Consider the following 24,456-nt stretch of genomic DNA (forward strand, 5'->3'; position numbering starts at 1 on the left):
CAGGTATAAATAGTAAAATTTCAGTTTTATCTTCAGGTTAGTTTTTTACGAAATTAATTTAGCATTAGTATTTTAATGTTTATTAATGAACCTACTGTATAATGCTTATAAAAAACTTAAATTTGACTGTTGTATTGTGTTTAGTTAAAATGTGTTAACTACTAGCAATGGTTAAGTTGATACAGTTAACGTTTATGTTTAATATAAAATTAAATATATTGACAACAAATAAGTTACTAAATATATTTTTAAGGTTCGAAAAAGCTGTAACAATTGATGAAAAATTGGTTATTAATTATTTATTGAAAAATAAATTTGAAGTTATTACTTTTGTTTCACACTTATATAAAACCTAATTATTTTGTTTTCATAATTTATGCATTGTAAAGAAGAACAAGAATATTGCCAACAAATAAAAGTAAATCTTAAACTAGATGTGTTCACAACACAAGGTTTTCTAGAGAAATGATTCAAATGTGAAATAAAAATTCTTCCAAAATCTAATTCTATGGTTTACGTCACAAATAAAAATATAATTTACTTAATCGCGCGGTCATATAAGCCCGCCCTAAATTGTATGCAAATTTTTCTTTTTCTTTTTATATAAAGTTTTAATAGCTGATATCTTTCGTTGGCTGGAACTTTTTTATTTCTTTAAATTATTTAAAAACTTTTTAAGAAAATCCGTCACAAGTTTATGAGCAAAAAAAAATCTAATCTCTTTTAAAAGTAAAGTTTTATTTTTTTCAAACGATAGTAACACTGTATTGTTATAATTTTATTGAGCTGTATATATAAACATTGTTTTTATTTCCGTCAACGCTTGTTTTTTTTTCAATTCAAGCTACAGATAAACAAAAAAGATATTTAAATTAAAATAATATTTTTTACTCTGCTCATCTTCTTATACATCTATCCTTACTAACTTTACTATTATGTCTCATTTTAAGTTTCATAAGCCAAATTAGCAAAACAAATCCTAATGATTGTAACGCAAGTTTTTGAAAACAATTAGCTTAAATAACATATGAGTTAAAGTAAACTTGTTTGTAACAGTCGAATCCAGTGAGAAGTAAAAACAAAACGCTGAATGCAAGCGTGGTGCAAGTTTTAGTGGAACCTTATCTCTCGACGTGCGAAACTACATCACCGTAGCGACATTTGGAAACAAGGTCCATTTGACCTTTCAGAGATTTTTGTCAACATTTCTTCTGCGACCACAGTTGCTACCCGTTTTTCAAGCTTGGCTTGGGTTACTTGACCACTTTTCCAGAACCAATATTTGCGGTGTTATATTCGAACAAGACTATTAACTTAAACTTTTTTAAAAATTTATAACTTATAATTATATTCGGCAGATTTTGACTAACAAATCTTTTATTTTAATTGAATAACAATATTAAGTTTTACAAGAATGTTTTATTAGCAGTAAAACAAATAACAGCTTTCAAAGATAAATAAAAGTTAAAAAGTAGAAAATAAAACATGAAGTACAGCTTTGGAAAAATAAATAAATTGTTATTTAAAAGAATATTGATATAAAAGTTATTCTGTTTCATCATAATTTTATTAAAAGTTATTAAGAAAGATTGCTTAAAATGCAGTTATCAAAAGTTAAAAAAAAAAGTTTATATAATCAAAAGAAGATTTAATTTCGTGCTTTGATAGAAATTAAAACTTGAGGTTTAATTGATGTTTCTAAAGTTTTAAACAAAGTTCATAGCTAATTATAACCAACATGAACTCAAAAAATAAAAATCAGACTAAATAATGTATAAATTTCTATAATAAGATTTTTGTTATCTCAAACTTTTTAGACAGATTATTTTATCAAACTTGACTTTTATAACAATATTTGTTTTAATAGTCATGTAATTTTAAAAATATATAAAGATAACATAAGTTAATCAATTTTTGTTTATACAAAAATCTGATTTAGGCCTTCGTTTATCTTTTGTTTCAAATGTATATAATTGTGGTAAATTATTTGCAAAACACAAAATAGTAAGTTCAACAAAAAACTAAAAATAAAACATTTATACAAATTTGGTTTATACATATGAAACACAAACTAGAGCAAGAATTAAACTAACAAAGGTATGTGAAAGCTTTTGTACAAAAGAAGTCGTGAAAAAGGACTTTAAAAAGTACTGGCAAAAAAGACTGTGCATTAAACAACAAAACAGTCGGTGTAAAACAGGGTTAGTGAAAACGAATCTTAAAACGAGTTAGAAAATATTGTTTTTATTAAAACTTCTAATAGATTTGGCCAATCTACTAACATCAGTTTTTGTATTTACAAGTTTTTGAACCAGCAGTGAGTATTAAAAACACCCCAATTTAGATGAAAAATAAAAAATTAACATTAAACAAATAAAATTTCTACCAGTATAAGTCTACAAATTTAATCTTTCACCAATACCAACTAGACTATAAGTGAAAATATTAAGTATTAAGTTAACTATGTGTTTCAACAACGTTTAAACTATTTACAAACTTAGTAGAAAATAAAAAATATATCTACTGTTCATTTTGCAGTAGATTAGATGTGACCCAAAACAGGAAGTAAAACAGCGAAAATATACATATGTACAAGATCTATTGCAAAATAGAAGGATTTTAAAATAGGGTCAAAGTAAGTTTTGCAATAGACTTATGGCTAAGATCCACCAACAAATGAAAGAAAAGTAAAAAAGAAAACTAAATAACAAGTAAAAACATAAATGTCAACAAAAATCTTTTTTTTTTAATAATATTTACATTTTAAGCGTAATAATTCATACTGCTTGAAACTATAAGATTGTGAAAACAACGTCGTAATTAAGTAAAAGGTTGATAATGCAGGTTCTGAACTAAAAATGTAAAGGAAGTTTTATTCAATTATATAGTCGCAAAGATTTTAATGGAATGGAACTCGTTTTGATTTTATTTTATAATTTTTTTGAATAGTGGTAATAAAATAAATTAAGTTTTTGCCAAGAACTTCTTAAAACCTTCAAAAAGATTGTTTTTATTAGTTTGTTACTTAACAAAACAATAAGATCCCAATGTTAAATATTGTTGCTATGATAAATATGTCTTTATAAAAATACAAAACCATCATTTTGCATTAACCTTACACAGATTAACAAGGCAACCAGAAAAAAAACTATCAAAAATTCCCCTGAACCAAAACCCCCTTTACAGAGTCCTGAGCGCTCCCGTGGCAACTTCCTGGAAAAGCTCCTCCCTCTTGGCGTCCTCCTCCTCCGTCGGAGTGGTTATGCTGTCGATGGAGGAGTACATCTTCTCCCTCAGGTGCTCTCCGTACACCGTCTCGCTCCACGCCAGGTGCCTGCAGTAGTCCGAGGGCTTCTTCTTCAGCTTGGCTCCCAGCATCCACGGCTTCTTCTTGAACGGTTGGTACGAGTCGATGCACAGGTCTTCAGCTTCGTCGCGTTTCTCCTGTTAGCATGTATTTTAGCGATGTTATTAAGTGTATTTTTGATGTAATGACAGTCAGAACTATGGAAATCCAGCAAGAACTTCGGAAATCTGTCTTCTAAGTAAATTTTAAAGTTGCCAAGATTTTAAGAATTTTATAAGCTATAACTGGCAAGTCTAAAACTTTATAAATCTTTTTAAAACTTTTCTATGCTACTTCTAGTGTCTTTAAGCTTTAAACTATTTTTATGGTATTGATATACTTTTTATCGTATTTTTTAAACTGTTTGAGCTTTACTTAAGCAATTTTATAGGTCTTCTGTAAAAATATACTTGGTTTAAATATACAATTAAACATTAAAACTAACTATTAAAACCTTTAAAGCAGTAGATAAATCTATTATTTTTCTTATGTAGTTTATTGTTCACTATAACACTTTATCATCTGTAGACTGTTACTGTTATACCACTTGTAAGACTTTAAATCACTAACAATTTTAAATCAAACATTTTTTTTAAGTTGCTAACGAAAATTATATTATTATCTGTTAAATTAGAAAATTCAAACCTGGAAAACTTTGAGGTCGTCCTCCATTCTCTGCCGTCCGTACTTGTCAACTTCCGCCCAGAAAGTCTTGTTGAAATGGTCGTACAACTTCATATCTGCCCGGTTCCACTTCAGTATCTTCTCACCAAGCTCCTCGTTTACCTGTAGTAATTTACAATTTGATTACAATTACATAAAACATAACATTTATTGTTTTTTAAAGAGTGTTTACTTAACTACTTATAATAGTTTACAGGTACACGGTAGTAGTTTAGCATAATCAATTGTCTCCGAGTCTTTTTACCTTCCTGTTTACGATATACTAAATTATGTGATGTACGTAGAAAAAAAAAATATTTAATTAACTTGAACTATAAAGCTGCATACTGCGTACAAATCTTTTGTTAAGTTGAAAAAATTAATAAAGCAGTAGAATAGTTTAAGAAAAAAATAGCTTATAATACTTGTAAATAAAGTAATAATTTAAGTGAGTAATACGAAGTTAGATATTGTAGATGTAGAACTTTCTCTAAAAAAGATTTATCAAACTTTAATAACATTTTATCTTAAACAAGGTGTTAAATTGTGTCTTAAAAGCAACAATTAAGTTTTTGCAACAAAAGTTGTTAACTTAGACAAACTTTAAATTTTGACAAAGTTAGGTTCACGTAAGTTTAATTTATTTTGGTAACTTTCACATATTTGTACCAGCTACTGGCTTTTACAAACAAACAGTTTTCAGCAATAAGTCATTCATAGAAACAAAAACGATCAATAACAGTTTTACAGTGAAGTATATCTGCTAAAGCCGTTTGGCCTTGAATGTTTTGTAAACAAACAAGTTTCGCAAAAATAAAAAGCTAATTAATCAACAATAATTTTTTAAATGATTACTAATGAAAGAAACATATATTTTAGTGTTAGCTAGCTTGTTCAGATTTTTTAAACAACTTTTATAAATCTTAATTAATCTTGATTGATAGAGTCTAATTTTAGACCGAGCATACGAAATAAGTTTAAACATTATTTTCTGTTCAAAACATATTTTAACTAACAATTTTTTGTAAATAAAGTTGAATAAGTTATTAATGTCTTGGCTTTCACTAACAAATTTAAACAAACTGCTTATAATAAAATGCTATTTCTTAAGTTCACAAGTATAAAGATTTTTTTTTATGTTTTAATTTATACATAACGAACAAGCTGTATGAAATAAAGAAATGTTTCAAAGTTAAAAATTAAACTGACAACTTTTAAATTAACTTACAAATAACTAGCTGATAAAAATGCACGTCCTTCAAATAAGCAAAGGTAGGTCACGTACTACTTAAGGTTTTATGTTAAGCATGCTCATATGTTTTGCTTGTAAACTCAGTTAAAATGAAAATAATCAAATCAAAACAAGCACCAGCTAACACGTATTGTTTATAATTAAACTAAAAAAGAGTAAATTTATTTTAATCTCTAGTTAAAGTTGCTATCTGTCAGTTTTGAAAACAAAGGTTTACCCCACTTACAAAATATTTAAGCACTTCTCTTGTTTAAAAAACATACTTGCAGTACTTTTTTATTTGTTATAAGTTACATAAATAATTAAAACTAATTTTGGTTATTGAATTTCATTTATACGGAGTTTTATTTTATTTATTTTGTCGCTACCATTAAGTTTGTTTATTTTAATTAGTTACTGATTTTAGGTAAAATAAACTTATGAGAAATCAAATCCAAAAGTTAAAACTTTACGTGTATTCAAAAAACTCATATTTAAACTTATGTGGCTGATTTTAGTTTTGTAATTTACTAATATACTCGTTTGTGGTTACTCTCATTATTACAATACTATACTTAATTGAAATATAATAAAGCTTTAAACAATTAACGAAGTTTCAAAATAATACTTAAATATCTAATTAAATTGGTAATATTAAAATTATTTCTAAGTAATGTACGTGTAACAGTGTTTGACTAATATCTGGTTTAAATGTTTTTTAGTTCTGTGATGTGGCCAAGAAATAAGTGTTCAATCTTTCATTCTTAATTAAATTATTAGAATAACCACACAAAATCTATGTGGCAACCTCAAATCGTGTCAAATATTATTAGAGATCTTACATAAAGCATTTTTTATTTATTTTTAAATTCAGCATTTGTAGTAGGTTGACACAAACTAGTTGTTTGAAAGTAAAACTATTTTTCCTAGCTAAAATTATAGTATATGAAAACAACAAAATTTTAACAAGTCTAAATGAAAAATTTTAGTTTAGGTTAATATTAAACATTAAAAAAGTATCATCAAATTATTTGAGCTATTACTAAAAATAAACAGATAAAGTATTTTTTGCATGTAAAAATAAATAGCACAACTAATTACGCGGTATTTTTAGTTTAGAATACTCGAAACTAGCGTATTAAATCTTGAAATTTCAGTATTTCTTGAAAATGAAAATATGAATTAATCAAAATAAGGTAAAATCTATTTCATAGTTAACATTGGAAATATATACTTTCAAAATTTGCAATGTGTTATTGTTTCGTTCTCAAAAAATAGATTCAACTGTTTTACAAACAACTTCAAATTCATAAATATAATTCAACTCTGATTTAGACATTTTAAACAGACTTTTATGTTTTATGACGTAACATTTTTTAGCTATGTATATCAAAATTAGTGTTTATAACTAAATTTACGCTATAATATTATCAGTTTTTAGCAAGTTTATTCTGATGATGAACTAAACGAAGTTAATTAATAAACCTTTTTTAAATGAGTGACTTATGTTTAAATTTTTAGATAAGCAAAATTAATTGCAGCAAACTGCTGAAATAGTTTTAAAATCATAAATTAAACGTGTACAAACTTTGTACGTGTGAAGTTTAAGTTGTAATAAAATTTAAGAAATTAAAATATTAATCACGTATTTTTATCATTAAAAAATTGTTTAGGACAATTAAAAGACCTAAACCGTGTTTTGTGTTTTAACATCGAGAAAACGTGAAAAATTATTATTTTTTAATATTTAATTCTTTAAATTTGTTTGAATGTAAGCGTTTATGTTTGAAGGTCATAAAAAACACCAAGAGTTTCTAACAAGAGATCTCACACAAAGCAGTTTTATTGTTTATACATATGAAATTCGTGGCTAGTTGTTTTCATAAAAAGTTTAGTTTTCTATTTTGTAAAAGCAGCACGTTTAGTTAAGTCTTTTGATAATCTTCATCAATTACAATACCCTCAAGTTGTAGTCTTACATGTGTTGCATGAGAGAACAAACAATTGAAGCTAAGAAGTTTATTGTTTAGGTAACAATAAATCGTGATAATAACATATTAGTTTTTTGCACCAATTTGTTTGATTTTAAACTTAACAATGTTGTGAGTCAATGTTTAACAATTTACCAAATTTTTTTGCAGTTAGAAATAAATCCGTGTTTACAAATCAAATCGCTAACAAGCATACTTAACTACAGAACCTTGAAAAGGTTTTTTGTTAAGCATTGTGTTAAAGCATGTGCTATGTTATTTTTGTTAGCTCAACGAACTTAGATAACGTTGTGCAGAATAGTTTAGTTTATGTTGATTAATTATAGTCGACTTTTTATGCTTTATTTTATTTTTGTACAGTTTATATATTAAGAAAGTAGAAGAAATATAATATTAGAAACCGTAATATTTTTTCAGACATTTTTAAATCGTATTAAGTAGTAAAATATGTTTATGTTCTTAATAACGTTTTACATGTTAAGTTTCAATCAAATCATGGGATACATATAAAATTTAAGATGTTTGAGTTCTGAACAACTATGATTAAATACCTCAATGGTGTAAATATTTAAAATAATTTTGCTTGTTTACAAACAATACCAGATGTTAAAAAGCAATTAATAAAGAAAAATGTTGTTAAAGTTGACTTAATGACATAAATTCGTGGCATGTATGTGTTATATCTACTTCAAATGCTGTGTTTGAAAAATTTTAAGTTTTTTTTATTCACGTAGATCTAAATAAAATATATTGTGTTTTGAGTAAACAACTATTTGAGTACTACTAAATACTTTAAGTTTGCATACTTTTTTTTGATTACGTTAGCTTAGCTTCAATGTTTTAGTATATTTGCTACGTAAAAAAATAAACATAGTTAACAAACTTGTGGAAATACAGTTTATACTTAATAATAACAGGGATCTAAAACAGATACAGTCTGTCAGGCAAAGAGTATTAGGTTGATGACGTGCTTTTCGCTAAAGATAATTGTTTTAAGGAAAAGGAGTATAGCTTTTTCGTTCTGAATTTTAAGGGATGTTGATAATTTTATTTTATTAATAAGCTTTTTTAAAAATTGTTGTTTTTTTAAAGTTTTTCTTCTAAGCTATATATTTATTAATACAATTTCCGAAAGTTACAGCGGCACGCAAAAAAAAAAACATTCTAAATAAACACTCACAAAAAGCTACCAACCCTTTATTTAAAACATTAAAAAGTACATATTGTAGGTCATAAGTATTCAGCCATTTTTATGCAATACAACAGCAGATTACAATGAATGGCATAACTGTTCTATACTTCCGTCATATAAATGCCGTTTTATATCGAATTTAAACGGTATTAAATGCTTATATCATTGCAGGTGTTATTCGTAACAACAAGTTATAATGATAGACATACCATTGATATAAAGCTCATATGAGTTTGTGTCTTTATTTAGCACTAAATTTTACTGAAAACAGATCAAAAACTGGTTTCATAGATGGAAAATCTTGTTTAGGCTAAACTTAAGCGGGCTTATTTATTGATAGACACAAGGTGATATAAGTGCGTTTGAGTTTTATTTGTGTTGGAGTTTGGTTTCGCTTTATATTTATAAAAACATTAAATGTGGCAGCCTTCGTAAGTCAACTGTCATAAGTTTGTTATTATGTTTGTGTTGCTCAATCTTTTAATCTTTACAGGCAGAAACTTTTATATTTCAAAATTAAAACTTAACATGATAAAAGTGCCAAAGGAACGACACAACATTTTATTGATCTTAAAAACCTAAGTAAAATCTTAACTTAAAATAAAAGGTTATCTGCTAAATATTATTTTTCAATTTTTTGTCACCTAAAAAGCTTTAACATATACCAACACATCTGTTAGCGCCGGCCTTTTTTATGTTTTTCAAGGTAGAATGTTGTTTCTTAATGTTCAGTAATCTATTATTTGTTACTGTAAACTTTTTTGTCACCTTAAAAGCATTAAGGTACACCACAGAACATAATTATTTATAATTTTTAGATTTAAGTGTGTTAGTAAATTACTACTTTTGCTGCTTATTAAGCACTTAGCTGTGGTTTAATGTAGACATAAATGTACCTCAGCTATTTCTAAGAAATGCTGCTTACTTAAAAATTTTTTTAATAACTTACTTAACCTTTTAAAAACCACTCACTGTTAGTACTTGAGAAGCTAACTTTTTAAAGATATACACGGGTTGATATTTATTGCACTTTAAGTAAGTGTATAAGTTTTATTCGTTGTTGGGCAAGCGTTCATAGATAAAATCAGAACCTTAGTGAATTTACTTTACTTCAAAATAAATATCTACGGCTGGTAAATGTCTTAAGTTGAGTGCAAAGTGATTTTTCTTATTTAAAAAAATTTTAAGTTCTAACAAAAATTAACTTTTAAAAGTACTAGTATTATTTTACAAGCTGCTGCATAAAGATTCGTACAAACACTATACCGTACAAAAGTACCAAAAATATCATACTAAAATGTTTAATTAGTTATATTTAAGTAGCATAAATAAACAAAAACAATCACCAACCTCAGTCTTGGCTTCTTCGATCCTCATCTTGAACTTGATGTAGACGATGTCCTGCCAGTCCCAGCAGAGCTTGTGCTTGAGCATGATCAGCGATTCGTCGAAGAAGTCCGTGATGAGCACCAGCGAGAAGATGTTGGACATCTCCTGTATCCTGCTGTCGATGTAAGCCTCGTCCGTGTTTGACACGTCGTAGCTGTTTGAGATGAAAAAGAGATCATTGATTGTTAAAAATTAGTTGAAAATTTTTGTATTTATGTTGTGTAAGAAGGTTTTATCAAAAATGGTCAGTTATGAGCAGTTATTATTGTTTGATACGTCGTAACTATGAATATAATAGTAAACAAATGTTTGTAAAAATGCATTATTAGTTGTGGTTAATAAATATTTTTTTTATAAGCTTATGCCGGATTTTTTTATTTGTAGCTTTACTTTTTTTTATCATAACTGTGTGGTAGAAATATGGTTAGTTATGAGTAGTTACGATAGTAGTAATATAATGTTGTAGATAAACAATGATGATAGTGTTTTTTCAGCAAAATGTTAAAATTGGTAAGTTTTTTTTAAGAACGGATGATAAGCTGTTATATAGACTGCAGTGATTGTTTCAAATAAATATAGTTTTGTTGTTTTTCAGTCCTGGACAAGAAGTTTAAAGGTATCCAAGTGGTATGCGACTTCAAAAGGTTTTATTGTGCATTCAGGTCTTAGGATAAAATATTTGAGAACTTTTATCTTTGTCGTTAAATTAACAAAGTATATATAAACTAGTACTTTTTATTATTTTTCAGAGTTTAGCTTATCAAAAATTATAAAGCAAGCTCAATTAAAATAAATTTCAACCTTTAAGAAAATAAAGGGGTGCAGATGTTTTCTAGCTACGTTTCTGTTAGCATGTGTTAGAAACTAGTTTGTATGTTTTTTTGATGCAACGTTGTATTTAGTAAAGTCTTTTAACAGTGAAAACAAATATAGTATTGCCATACTTACAAACCTATTTATAGTTTTTGATTTATTTTTTGTATAAACCTGATGGTTCTGGCTTTAATCAAAAGTTAAGGGTTTAAAATACATACCTGTTAGTTTTTATAGCTTTGATTTTTTTGATAATGGGTTTGACTATCAAGACAAGAAAGAAATAAGTTAATAAGAATAAGTCAAATTTAATTTTTTTTAAAGTTTCGTTTAAATTTAATGTCTAATAAATTAAATAACTAAACAGTTTGAAGCTTAAAGACTACAGCAATCAAAAATCAATTACTGACACTAAAATACGTTAATTTTAGTTGACATTAAACAAAGCTTAGATACTTACATTCATTCAAGTGCGCAAAACTACACTTCTCATTTTTTTGTGATCTTTAAAGCTGCCAAAGCTCGTAAGCAGCTTACCAATAAACAAAAGCTCTCGTGCGGTAGTTCGTGAACTTTAAAGAACTGCTAAGAATTCACTTTTTTTTTAAATTTGTTGTAAGATTTAACAACGTTTTTTATTTCCATAACACTGCGGCTTGCTTGCAAATTTTTTTACAACAGACCGCTATTCAATTAACAAGATTTTATGCGTCAACTTTGATTTAAATTTAACAAAAAAGAGGCGTTGAAGTTACGTCAGAATTTCTGCATCCGCCAGGCTACTGTTTTATTGATAAAAAATGAAAAGGATATGAAAGAATTTAATTGTGCTATTTTCAAAGCCTGAACGCAACCTCAAATTCAATCAAGACCGTTAATGCGACGTTTTTCGCCGGAAATTTTATGTATTTGTGTCAGACTTGAAGTTTTCTCGATTTTTTTTCATATGTATTTACTTGTACGGATGTATCGTGTCAGAATTGTTGGTTATTCTTATGCCTTCGGGTGCTCAAATGATGTAGTAACGTGATTAGAAGTACGCGAAAAGAGATTAAGAAATTATAAATGTGAAGGAATATTTTGTTTTGAAAAGTTTTGTATTCATTTTAAAATTTATCGCATACTTTCGTTGTGTTTGTCTTAACCTAAGATCTTAATTAGTTGTAAGTGCTAAATTCAAAAACTATTTTGAAAAAAAATGTATTTTATTTTAAATTAAACATGTTTTCAGTTATATAAACAAAGTTTCTGCTCATATTTTTTTAAACTACTTTCTACACCAACAAAAATACCCGTTATCGAAGAACATGTGGTTCTTGGATCTAAAGTACCAATCCGTGTCTTTGGTGAAGAAACTGTCCGGTTTGTCGTAGAATGTCTGCAATCTCAGTGCTGTTGTGTCGGCTTTCACATTCGCAAGCCAATCGTTGAACGGCGACTGATCCTATACAAGAAAAAAGTGTTTAAAGAAATTTTAGAAATTAACATTTTAAAAAATTTTCTGTTTATTTTGCGTAAAAAGCAGCTTTAAAACAGCTAAAAGGCTTGCCTAAACTCCTCGAAGGAAAGTATAATTTGTTTTTACTTCAGCTAACATCAGTTTAAACTTAGACAATAAAGTTTATTATTAATTTATTAATTTTACCTTGTTGATCAAATCTAGCAACTTTGTTATTAATTATATTAGTATAAAGTTAGTTTAACTTCATTCAAGCTTAAAATTATTGAAATAGTTTAAAGTACAAAAAAAAAACATTTTACTAAACAAATTTATACACTTTTGTAAAATATTTAGTTATAAAGTTTCTTATAAATACTTGAATATGATTATTGACGTTCGGCTATGTTAATGAAAATAAAAGTTGTCAATAAATCAACATTGAATTAATCTGACAAAACACTTATTCAAAGCGAGAACCATCAAAGGACTTATTTATTATTTTTGCTTTAAGCTTTTGTTTTTAAAACAAGCTTAAGCATGTATACCAAACTATGCAATTATTACATCTAAGACCATTTTTGTTGAAAATGATTCAACGTCTTTTAATTAAAATTAGATTTAAAGTGCTAAAAGTTTTATGTTGTTCACAACTTAGATAAGCCTTTATTTCTATAAAAACATAAACGCGTTGTAGAAACTTGTAAGTGACTGTTTTATTTTCTTAAGCATTTTCAAGAAACAGTTTTCTAACAACTAATAAATTTAGGTTTTATGCCTTTTAAGCATAATTTAAAAAAAAAAGGTATAAAATAGTATATCTTATATAAAGAAACAAAACTAACAACAAAGAAACCAAACACAGATTCGACGTTATCTTTTGGAGCCCTGATAATTGTGATGTATTGGGTCTCTGGGTAAACTATTTCCCTAAGGTTTTCAATGTTGAATCTGTTAAAATAACAAATCAGTTATAATGATTGTTATACACAGTTTGACCTATGAAATATTTGAAAAGTTTTGGAGCCAATATTGTTTTTACATTCTTGAAAGTTCTTACAAAGAGATATAAATGTTAAGTTTTAGTTTTACTTTAGTGTTAGTCCATAAATAAGTGTAAAGTTTAAGTATTAATGTTAATAGTTGCAAGTACAGTAACTTGTTTATTTTTCTATATGTATAAGTAGTTACTAAATATGTACATTAGTTTTTAAAAAGTACTATTTACACTTTTAATTAGCTTAACTACTTAAATACTACTTTACATATAAGTATATATAATTCCAAAGTACTGAGTTCAGCTTAATTAATCAGTATTGGCTTTTTTTGTGTTATATTATTTTGTTTTAAAACTTTAATGAAACTAACGTAATATGTTTGGTAAACCATTAAATCAAAGAGACTAAGTATGTATATCGTTTATTCTGCTTCAGAGCTGAACTTTTCTAAAACTAGAAGTATAACGAGATTAAATTAAGAAACTGCTACATTTTCAAATTATTATCAAAACTATGAACAAATTTTTATAAAGTCGAAACTTAACATTAAACTCAAAATAAAATTTGAGCAATAAACATAAAGGCAGCTGCAAAAGCTTCTAGACCCTACGAAAGCTTGTTACAAATGTCAAAAAGTTTATCAAATTAATTTTGAGGTTTTTCGGTCAAGTGCTTCCACAGCAAGTTTTCCCCATAAAATATATTGTACTTATCATTCTGTTTCAGTACAAACTAGTAATCACTGACTTTGTTTTAATTACTCAGCTTTACAGCTTTTATAGTAAAAACAAGTCATCTATAGTACTTCTTATATTATGTAAATTTGTTCATAACTTTGAATGTATTTGTTTGTTTAACAGTATTTATTTGTAGCTTTTTACTTTTTTGGCTGACAGAACTGCAATTTTTTATTTTTTGAACGAGTTAAATCAAGTGCAGTTAGCTTATAAATATCTATTTATTTTATATTTTAAATCATTCACACAACATTTTTAAAAATTTCAGGTAAAATTTTAAACTTTTCACAATGGACGCTCTTTTCAACGTCATGTTCGAAATGGTGGAAGTTTTTCAAACGGAAACGATCTTTGCCACAATCTTCTTCATCATTGCATGTCTCATCCTCCGAATCCTCCACAAACCATTGAAGTTCCTGGTGAGAACCATCTTCCGGATCCTGGAGTTCCCCCTCGTAGTCTTCTGTCAGATCGTGATCTGCATTTTCATGTTTCCCCTGGCTAAAGTGCTTTACAGCAATCCTGAATACGTGCTTGTGCTTATGAAGTACGGGTTTCATCTGGCATGCAAATTGTTTTCGGGATAGAAGTACGCTCTTGTGGAATTTTGAGCCCAAATGCTGTTGGGCTATTTAGTGATTTTTTTATTCAATTAAATGTGAATTTTTATATGATCGTTCAATAAAGTTTCGCTAAACTATCTACGAGTCGTTGTTATATATTGTGAATAATATTCAAGTGAAAGTTTGTAGACGTTTAATAGTATTATGTAAAAAAATCGTTTACTATTGTTTGATAAAAATTAAAAAAAGCGCTTTAAATATATGGTGCTTAGACCTGGGTCACGACAAAACATTTCGGTTATCGAGTCTTACACCACGGATACCTTTTACCGTCTTGTCCAGGACAAGACATTAAAAAATGCAAGTCAACACTGTATATCGAAAAATCTTTTAATTGTTTTTATATTGGAATATATCTTAACTTTGAAGTATTAAAAAATAATTTACTTATTTAAGTATAAATTATAGATGCTTTAAATTAAGTGTATTTTGAGTATTCTTCAGTATCGAGTTTGTTCAAAAATTTTTGCTTTCCGCGATCAGCTAACTTCTTTCAGTTATGTACTTAGATTACTGAAATTTTTTTTTATAGAAACCATAACTGCCTTTTAGCGCCTTTGAAATCTTTTACAATCAATTAAAGTTAATGCTTCATACTAATTTATTTATCAAAATATATATATCTAAAAACAATGCATATATGAAATAAAAATGAGTTTTAATTATTTGTCTAAATAAAAAAGAACTTATAGTAAAATATAGTAAGAACTAAGAGTTTTATTGAAGTTAAGATTTGTGAAAATACTGATAGTAAATACATATACTGAAAATTTTAAATACTGATTTTGTTAGAAAGAAAATAACAAGAAAGGATTTAAAAATTAAAGTAATTAAGTCTCAAACTGAATTTAGCTACATCATACTATATTTTATTTTTAACTAGTAACTATTTAATTTTTATCTGCTATCTGTAAAACAAATAAAAACTAAAAAAGTAGTCATATACTTTAAATGGCGTGTCATAAAAATTTAACCTTCAAGATTTTTGTCCTCTACGTGCACAACTGAGCCTCGTTTTTGGCGAGGACACCTGCAGCCAGATATGCTAGCACGCAGATTTGTCGTGTTGAATTACAGCAACGAAGTCTGTTTACATTCATGGTTATGGTTAAGAATCTGGACTACCTCTACACTATGGAAGTTGCAGCAAGGATTAATGAGAGAGAAGTTAATTAGCTGCGTTTTGAAGATTTAATCTGAAAGTGCTTACATTTTATTTAAGGATAATAATTTTGCAAACTAAACCAGTAATAGCAGTAATAAAATAGTAACTACGTTGTAACAGTGAATGGTTACAAACCTAAAAAACATAGTTACCTCCTATCCAAAACAACGAAAAAAAATAGCTCGTTAGCGCCTAAAGTGTCGTGACGAATCAAAGTGATCATTGCGAAGTAAAAAAAATATTGCAAATACCTTATTTTATGGTTGTGTTTCATACATAGTATTTGGTTTAAATTAAGTTCACTCATAGTCATTTATCAAGTTCGTAAATGTTTAAATGTATTAGATCTTATTTACAGTGAATAAATTATACATTTAAATCTGATTCAAACTGGTATTCAAAATAATTAAATGCTTAAAATAAATAGTTAAAAGTGTAAAAATGAACGATGATTAAAATACAGATTTTTATAATTCTAATAATTTTGAATTTTTAGTAATATTATGTTATAACAAATTCTATTTCAACAATTTGTTAACACTGTGTTCTTAATGATTAGACCTAATAATGTTATTTCTGAATTTGAAGTACTTTTTTAAGAACTAATTAAAAATATTTTCATAGTTTACTAAAATATGTATGTAGTAAAAGTGATTTTTTTATTAAAATTTCTCTTAATAATTATTTTATTTGTTTTGTTTTACACTATAACACAAACCTCTTTATGCTTATCAATCTTAAGCAAAATTTTTTACATGAGGGCCACTTCAAAATATTATAAAAACTGTAGTTGTCTTGTAACGTTGTAGAAATGCAGAAAAATCTGTAACTTATTTGAATGACTTTTTTAAGAGTTCTTTAGCTAGGAGTTAAAACATAAATTTAATTTTAACTACTTAAATGGTTAATAATAATTAAAATTTTAAGGTTTGTGGGTCTAAAATCAGTATGAATTTCAATTCGCTTGATGTCAGTATTTTCAAAAAACTTTGTGAAAGCAATGATGAAAACAAGAACATTTTCTTTTCACCACTGAGCATTTCGCTCGCTCTTTCCATGCTACTAAAAGGATCTAATGGCGCAACCAAGAAGCAGCTTGAAGAGGCACTAGGAATTGTGAATGATGTAAAACTTCTTTCGAATCTTAAAGAGCTGAGTGGTGTAGTCAATTTTAACTCCGATGGTTTGAAAATCAAACTTGCTAACTCTGTCTTTCCATCAGATAAGTTTCAGATAATCCCAGAGTACAAAGATGACATGCAATCTGCTTTAAAATGCCAAATTCAGTCTTTTGACTACAAAAACCGTGCAGAAAACGCGATAGCTGTTATCAATTATTTTGTTGAAGGTTGTACTAATGGAAAAATTAATGAATTATTCAGTAAAATGAGCCCTGATATTGCATGTGTTCTAGTTAGTTGTATTTATTTTAGAGGTGATTGGTATGACATGTTCAAGTCCCGTTACAGAAAAGATTTACCATTCTATTGTACCGATAAAAAGACTTCTATTGTTAAAATGATGGTAAAAAAGGATTATTATTCGTTTCTTTCAGATGATGAAAAAGAGTTCAAGTCTGTAACAATTCCTTACAAGAATCCAGATTTTAGTATGCTGATAATTTTACCCAACGGAAAATATGAATTGGAAAGTGTAATCAATAAACTAGACAAGAATACAATCGAAAGCATTAAAGACGGTAAAAATTTCAGTAGAGAATTCGTTTCGCTGAGAGTCCCAAAGTTTAAAATCGAATATGAAGTAAATTTGAACGAAATTCTGCGTTCGTTGGGAATAAAAGACACTTTTGATTCAGCAAATGCAGATTTTAGTGCAATGTCTGAAGATGCTCTGCAACCAAATGGTAAATTTCATGTGTCCGAAGTAGTTCACAAAGCTTGCATTGAGGTAAATGATGAAGCAACTGAAGCTGCTGCAGCAACTGGATTAGAATTGGTTTATGATTACGAAAACGTTTATCTGAAACCAAAACAGTTTGTAGTTCAATATCCATTTGTGTTAATGATTTTATACAAAAACCAAACTTTGTTAATGGGAAAAGTTACTTCATTGTAAGATTTCATGAGTCGTTACTTTCTTAAATGTTTCTTGTTTTGTATTTTTTATAAATTAGTTGTGTTAGATACTATGCATAATTTTCATTAAGCATTTTGTTGGTTTTAGGTTTAATCTCTCTTCTCATGTGTTTATACATGAGTCGCCAATAAATTAAACACAAGAATTAAATGATTACTATTATAATATATCAATTGTTATGTAAAATGACAGTTGATTAACTTAAAAATTAAAGAATCAAAATTCAAACTAAACTTTTCATTTTCTTCACAAGCCAATATCACAATTAAAATATTGCTCAGTTATAAAGTTTAAATGTTTGTTTGAAATATTTCATGAAATTTAGTTCAACAGTTTAAACTTAAACTATCTATTTTTCAAGAAGCAAATAATACCATAATACATATAATACTAAACAAAGTAGTAATTTTTAAGTATCAAAAATGATTAAACATATTTTTTTTCCAATCCTAGTTTTTTTTCTGTTGTTTAAAAAATAAAAAAGTTTATTATTAAAAAAAAGTATTAAATAACAAGTTACATATTAAATTTTCAATTAAATTTTTGTAAAAAATTTATAAAACCATATTTTTTTTTAAGTTAAATAAATTTAAAAGAAATAAAAATGCCAAAATAGGTGAGATATTTTAATATTAGAGGTAAACATTATAATATTTTTTTGTTTTATTTAAGTGTAGTAAGTTAAAAAAACCAGTGTAGAAAAACTTTAGTGAGTAACCAAAAATTGTCCTTAACTCCAGAGTGACCTTAAACTTCCTTAAGTCATCCTGAGTTTATTGAAGCCTCTTTAAAAGTTGTTTTCTGCCTATGGAAAAATCTAAATACATCCAATGTTTTTTTTTTCTTTAAATATTAGAAAAGAAAATTCTTGTTTATGCTTATTCTTTTAATATTGAAATAGACAATAAAAAACAATAGATTGAAACTGTTTAAACATTAAATTTAAGTTAAATAAAACAAATTAAACTAAGATTAAAAATAAAACTAAAATATTTTGAGTATAATTAAAAAACATTATTTTAAGGTTAACAAAAATCATAGTATCCTTATTAATTTAAGTCTGAAATTTTAAAAATTTTAGTGTGTTCTAGGTGTCCTGACTTGTGGCTGCCCTTAAAGACTTTTGAAGTTCTCTTCACACTAGTTGTGTTTAAACTGGTCCTGATTGGTGAATACTTGATTTTAAACATAAGTCATAAGAACTAATTTGGCTCATAACTTACTTTTTAAGACAATATCACAGAATCTTTTTGATGCTATTATAAAAAAACATTTTTAAAATCTAGGCTAACATTCTTGAATGGGTTTACAGTTTTTAAGATTGCTAGATAAGCATTGAATTTCTCGCAAGTCTTAACTAGTGTTCATTTCACATAATTCTATTATACGGTTTAGAATACACTACACCAAGGGGTTAAAGTACCAAAATAATGATACAATCGCAACAAAACTAGTCAAGCGTGAAGTTTTTACTCCAAACAAACTTTATTCAGTGTCTGGAAAATCTACCTGAATCTTTACTATAACACTTTTGTTTCGAGTCTGATTACGGTCGACAGTAAAGTTATTAATTTCGGTTGGATAAAATACAAGACTCATAAAAAAAAATTCTAGCAGTTACTAAGATTGAGCTGACCTCTTTTAGATTTAGGGTGTAGATTGGGTCAATTTTTATACAGGTTAGCTATATTCTTTATTAAATTTAAATAAGTTTAATGAAGAGACTTGCTATAACAAAAAGAAGGAATAATCTATTTTAACTTCATAAGTGTCAAATGAATTTAGGCAAAAACCCAAAAACTATAAGGGAAAGTAAGAATACTTTATATTAAATATATATTCGTCAAAAATTCTAAATCTAAAATGTTTTGTTGTATATTATTTATTTTTATTATCAAAAATTTAAAATTGATTTTATTTTTTAAACAAGTTTTGTTTATTATAAAGAATTTTACAATTTATTACTTTAACAGTTAAGTAGAGCATCGTTTAAAATGTCAACTAAATATTGAGTTCAACTAATAGAAGTTAGAGACTGTTGTACTGTAAAAAACTCTTGCTCAATGAAATATTTTTGTTTTGTGTTATTCACAATTCATGCAACTTTACACATAATAAATTTTAAAGTTTGGTTTATACAACATTTAATAATCGACAAAAATTTAAAACCTAGTTTTTAGTGTCAAAATATATATCTGTAATTGAAAAATAATAATTCGAGGATATAATTTATTAAAATGTTACATTCCGTCATACACTTAGTATAAGCTTATAAGTAATTTTAATAGAAAATTTACATGCGAAGTTTACAATGCTAAATATAAATTTGACTTATACTTTTATTAGTATACCTTAATTTTATAAACTAGTTAAAATGTGAAAAAATATAAATAGTAATTTCACTTTATAATTTGATATTAATTCGAAGATAATTTCTATATTTCGTTCTATACATTTTTAAAGAAGCATTAAATGTTCTCAAAGAAGTTTTAAAAATAAAGGATAGATTTATTTAATAATCTTTTTTAATAAACTTTAAAATATAAAGTTTATTTTGAAAATTTTCACTAACGCTTTTAGTAAAAACTCTCGAAACAACTTATGAAAAGTTGCTCTTAATTTGTAAATTAAACAAGAAAGTTATATACTTACTATACTTATATACATATTATTTTAAAATTAACAATATCAGTTGCTTTTTTTTTTGTAAAAAAAATACTATTCTGAACCTTTACTAACATTGTATCTTTTAACTATCAAATTTTTTTATAAATAAAAAAAAATCAGCTACAGAGACTTATAAAGTTTCTTTTTCATTTATACTATACTTATGTAGAAATATTTCAAATCCTTTTAAATCAAATTTAGATCAAACATCTAAATTTTTTTAATTTAAAGTTAGTTTTCTCATGTTTTTTTTTCAGTTTAAGTATTTACCTTTAGTTATTTTGCTTTTAGGTTAGTTTTTTTTTTAAAACGCTTAGTTGACAGTACTTATAATAAGTAGAACTTAAATTGTAAGATTAAGAAACAATTAGTTTCAACACATGCTAGTTTCATTCAGGGTTAACATATTTCCTGAAGTCAAATTAAGAGTAAAAGCAAAACAGCTGGTTTGTTTACAATCAACCTTCAGTTTTGGTGCAAAGTGAAGACTTTATTACCGGCAACGAGACATCGTAGAAAGTTCAATTTGCTTAAATATGTTTGCTTAAACTTTAATAATTGTTATTTAATATACTACAAATCATATTCAGCTCGTCTATGATGAATTTTTTTTTGAAAGTATAACTTAAAATTCTAATCTTCTGATGTAAAGTTGTTCATAATTTTCTTTTAGAATGTTTAAAATCAGCTATACTTTTAGAAGAGTTTTTTTGCCTTTAATTTTAACGTTTCTAATTAATAAATTTTACTCACTGAATTTACACTGAATTTTTTCTTCTCTGATTATTTAAAACTCGCCCAACTAAGAATTGTATTTAAGGTCATATGTTAAAATTCTGATAACAAATTTAACCTTTATTATATACTATAACTTATAGTTGAATAGGGTAAGTAGGTTTAAAATTAGAATAACTAGTTGGTGTCAAACGAAATTATAGCTCACATTTTCTTTTTAAACTTAGCAATCAAACAAATATTGGATTCATTAAAAACTTCAAAACCAGATTTCCCAAATTATTTTTTAAAATGCCCCCTTAAAAGAAGTTAAAAAAGCATTGGCACCTGCAACAAGTTTACTTAAAAAACTATCATTAAAGACACTTAGGATTGACTTTTTCTGCTTTTCATTATCAATTTTAGAATATCTAGTGTGAGTCTCAAATTATAAACACATGGCTCCCAAGGGGTACTCGGCCCACTTTTACCCAATATTTTAAACCATTAGTTATAATTTGTATTGCTGAAACATTGTCACACAAAGTTTACTTGAAATATAAAACTTTCTTTTGGCAAGAACGAAAGCTTTACATTTATAGCTTAAAGTTTTTAGAAAAATAAAACTATGTTTCGTATAGTTAAAAATATATATTTTATAATACTTTGACGTTTACAACTATTTAATAGTTTTTAAACTGGTATTACTAATGATTGTTAATTTCTATACCATGTCCATAGTTCAGGATTTCTTATTCCTATTTTTTTACTTATGTCAAAAGATATACTTGTTTATAAAATTATGTTATGATGATTTCCACTTCTAAATTAAATATTTATCATTAACTTGTTATTTTAAACTAAAATGCTATTATTTATTAAACGAGCTAAAGAACATTTACACTTTAATAACTTTAAAATTTTCACTACATCGTTGGACTCTTTGGTTACAAGTGCATTCTTCCAACCTGAATTAAAACTGTTTGCTTGCTTTTTCAATTACGGAAATCAAGAGAGACACTGGAGCAGTGTAGATCTGATAGAAGACTCCACAAGACTTCAGGATTTGGCAGGTCATTCTCACAAGGAACTTCAATGGTTTGAAGAGGATTCGGAGGAGGATGAGGCATAAAAAGGTGAAGAAGATGACTATGGCAAGATGGGCAATTGGGATTTTGCTCAGATTAGTTCCTACTACTTTCATGAGTTCAGGATCGTTGAAAAAAGCGTCCATTGTAAAAGTTAATAATTTTATCTACAAATAAAAAATGTACATTAGATTAAATCATAAAGTTGTGTCTAAGATTTACTATGAATTAATTAAATTTCAATAAATTAACACCCTCAGTTTTATTTATGATACAAAATAAAATTCAAAATGCGCTAGGGCACTTTTTTTTATTTTTGTAATATAGTCTCGCAGACTAAAAATTTTTTAAAATGAAAATTTAAAAAACAGGTTTTTCTAAGTTGATCAAAACAAAAAGTTTTAATGAAAGCTGTGATAAATGAGGTATAAAAAAAATTAATAGGCCATATTTATCCAAGTCTCCCTCACTTTATAAAAATAAAAAATTAAGTAGAAACAAATTTTATTCTATAGTAATATAAAACTTCAAAAAAAAAATTATTAAAATAATGATAAAAAAGTTGAAGTTGGTCTACTTTTAGTCTGAAGGAAATAATAGTTTAGTTTAAAAAAAAAAAAAAAAAAAAGTATACAAGCTCAAACACTTGTGAAAATATTCTTTATTATAACCAAAATTTGTGCTGGCAATTTTCTTAAAAAGTTTATGTAGTCAGCAAAATACACTTTTGAAAATTTTAAAAACTGAATTATTAATTTCCAAGGAAAATGTAAAGTAAGTAAATTAAAAATTATCTGAAATTTTTTAATTACACTAAAATAGAATTGGCAACTTAATTAATATAAAGTTCTCAGATTCTTAGAATAAAAAACAGCTTTACATAAAACAATTCTTAACAAAAATTTTACCTGAATTTAAAAATTTTTCAAATACTATCAAATTAACTTTTGTCAGGCTGATATTCAAAAAACATCAGACAAGCCTAAGTGACTTGAGTAATTTTAAGTGTGGTGTTTAAAATAGTTGAAAGCTACAAAAATTTTAATAAATTAATCTATGTCAATCATAGACATATAATAATTATAAACATTAGTATACAAAAAATATAGAAAATAACTATTAAAAAAAAAAGAATTCATTAACAGGAAACATTTTAAATTTTCAATTAGAATTTTTGTAAAATACTAAAACAACAACTTTTTTTATTCAAATTAAATAAATTACAAAAAAAAATAATATGTTAAAATAAATAAATTACTTTAATAATAGAAGTAAACTTTTTTTTTGTTTTACTTCAGTGTAATACTTTCAGTTTATAAAACCAGGGTAGAAAAACTATACTGATAGACCAAAAACTGTCCTACTCAAGATTGACCTTAAACTACCTTAAGTCATCCTAAGTTTATTAAAACCCACAAGCGAAGTTTTTTCTGCCTATGGGAAAATCTAACTATATCCAATGTTTATTTTTCTTCTAAATAATAAAACAAAATTTTTTTGTTAATGTTTCTTCTTTTAATATTGAAATGGACAATTAAATAATATAATATTGAAACTGTTTAAACATCAAATTTAAATTATAAAAAAAATGTTTCAGAGATTGAAAACAAAACTAAAAATATATTAAGTTTATTTTAAAAACTATTTTTTCAAGGTTAACAAAAATCATAATATCCTTATTATACTGAGTTACTCTGAAAGTAATTAAATAATTTTATGATTTCTGAGTGCCCTAAGTTTGTAGCAGCCCTTCAAAACTTTTAAAGTTCTCTTTACATTAGTTGTATTAAAGTGGTCATGACTGGTGAAAACTTGAATTAGAGTCATAAGCACTAATTTGGCTCCAAATATATTTTTAAAGATAATATCACAGAATATTTTTGAAGCAAATGAAACTTAAAAAACATCATTTGAATTTCGATTTACATGCTTTACTAAGTTTACATTTTCTAAGATTGTTGGATAAATTTTGAATTCCTCACAACTTTTGACTAGTACTCATTTTACAAAATTCTACCATACAGATTAGTCTATAGCAAGGGGCGAAATCGCCATATTAAACGATAACATCGCCACAAAAATTACTCGAGCGTGAAGTTTTAACTTTAAACAAAAATTTATTTAGTGTTTGTAACTCTTTTTTCTGGCAAATCTATTAGAATGTATTGTTTTCAGGTAACTATTCAATTGTTCCATTTTTTTGAGTGTTATTACGGCTCTTCGACATTGAAATTTTATTTTGGTTAGGTAAAAATTATAAAAACAAAAAGGTTATCTACGTGTTACCAAGTTTGAGCTGACTTT

The 24,456-nt window shown here is 26.4% G+C and overlaps 2 protein-coding genes across 2 annotated transcripts; one reads left to right on the top strand and one right to left on the bottom strand.

Annotated features, from left to right (window-relative positions):
• Positions 1–2,068: 2,068 nt before the first annotated feature.
• Positions 2,069–14,358, bottom strand: LOC145833124 (galactosylceramide sulfotransferase-like). The gene is made up of 6 exons (XM_082940326.1): positions 14,081–14,358; positions 12,909–13,014; positions 11,918–12,069; positions 9,774–9,966; positions 3,992–4,132; positions 2,069–3,444 (listed from the first exon to the last, which is right to left on the bottom strand). Exons 1-6 carry the CDS (start codon positions 14,356–14,358, stop codon positions 3,181–3,183), a joined length of 1,134 nt encoding a protein of 377 aa, XP_082796452.1. The 3' UTR covers positions 2,069–3,180.
• A 2,176-nt stretch (positions 14,359–16,534) lies between these two features.
• On the top strand, positions 16,535–17,662 carry LOC145833125 (leukocyte elastase inhibitor A-like). The gene has a single exon (XM_082940327.1). The coding sequence runs from the start codon at positions 16,535–16,537 to the stop codon at positions 17,660–17,662; it is 1,128 nt and encodes a 375-aa protein (XP_082796453.1).
• Positions 17,663–24,456: the final 6,794 nt, after the last annotated feature.

The sequence above is a fragment of the Thalia democratica genome, chromosome 4 (assembly GCF_965202585.1).
Source record: "Thalia democratica chromosome 4, ktThaDemo2.hap1.1, whole genome shotgun sequence".
In the NCBI taxonomy this organism is placed as follows: Eukaryota; Metazoa; Chordata; class Thaliacea; order Salpida; family Salpidae; genus Thalia; species Thalia democratica.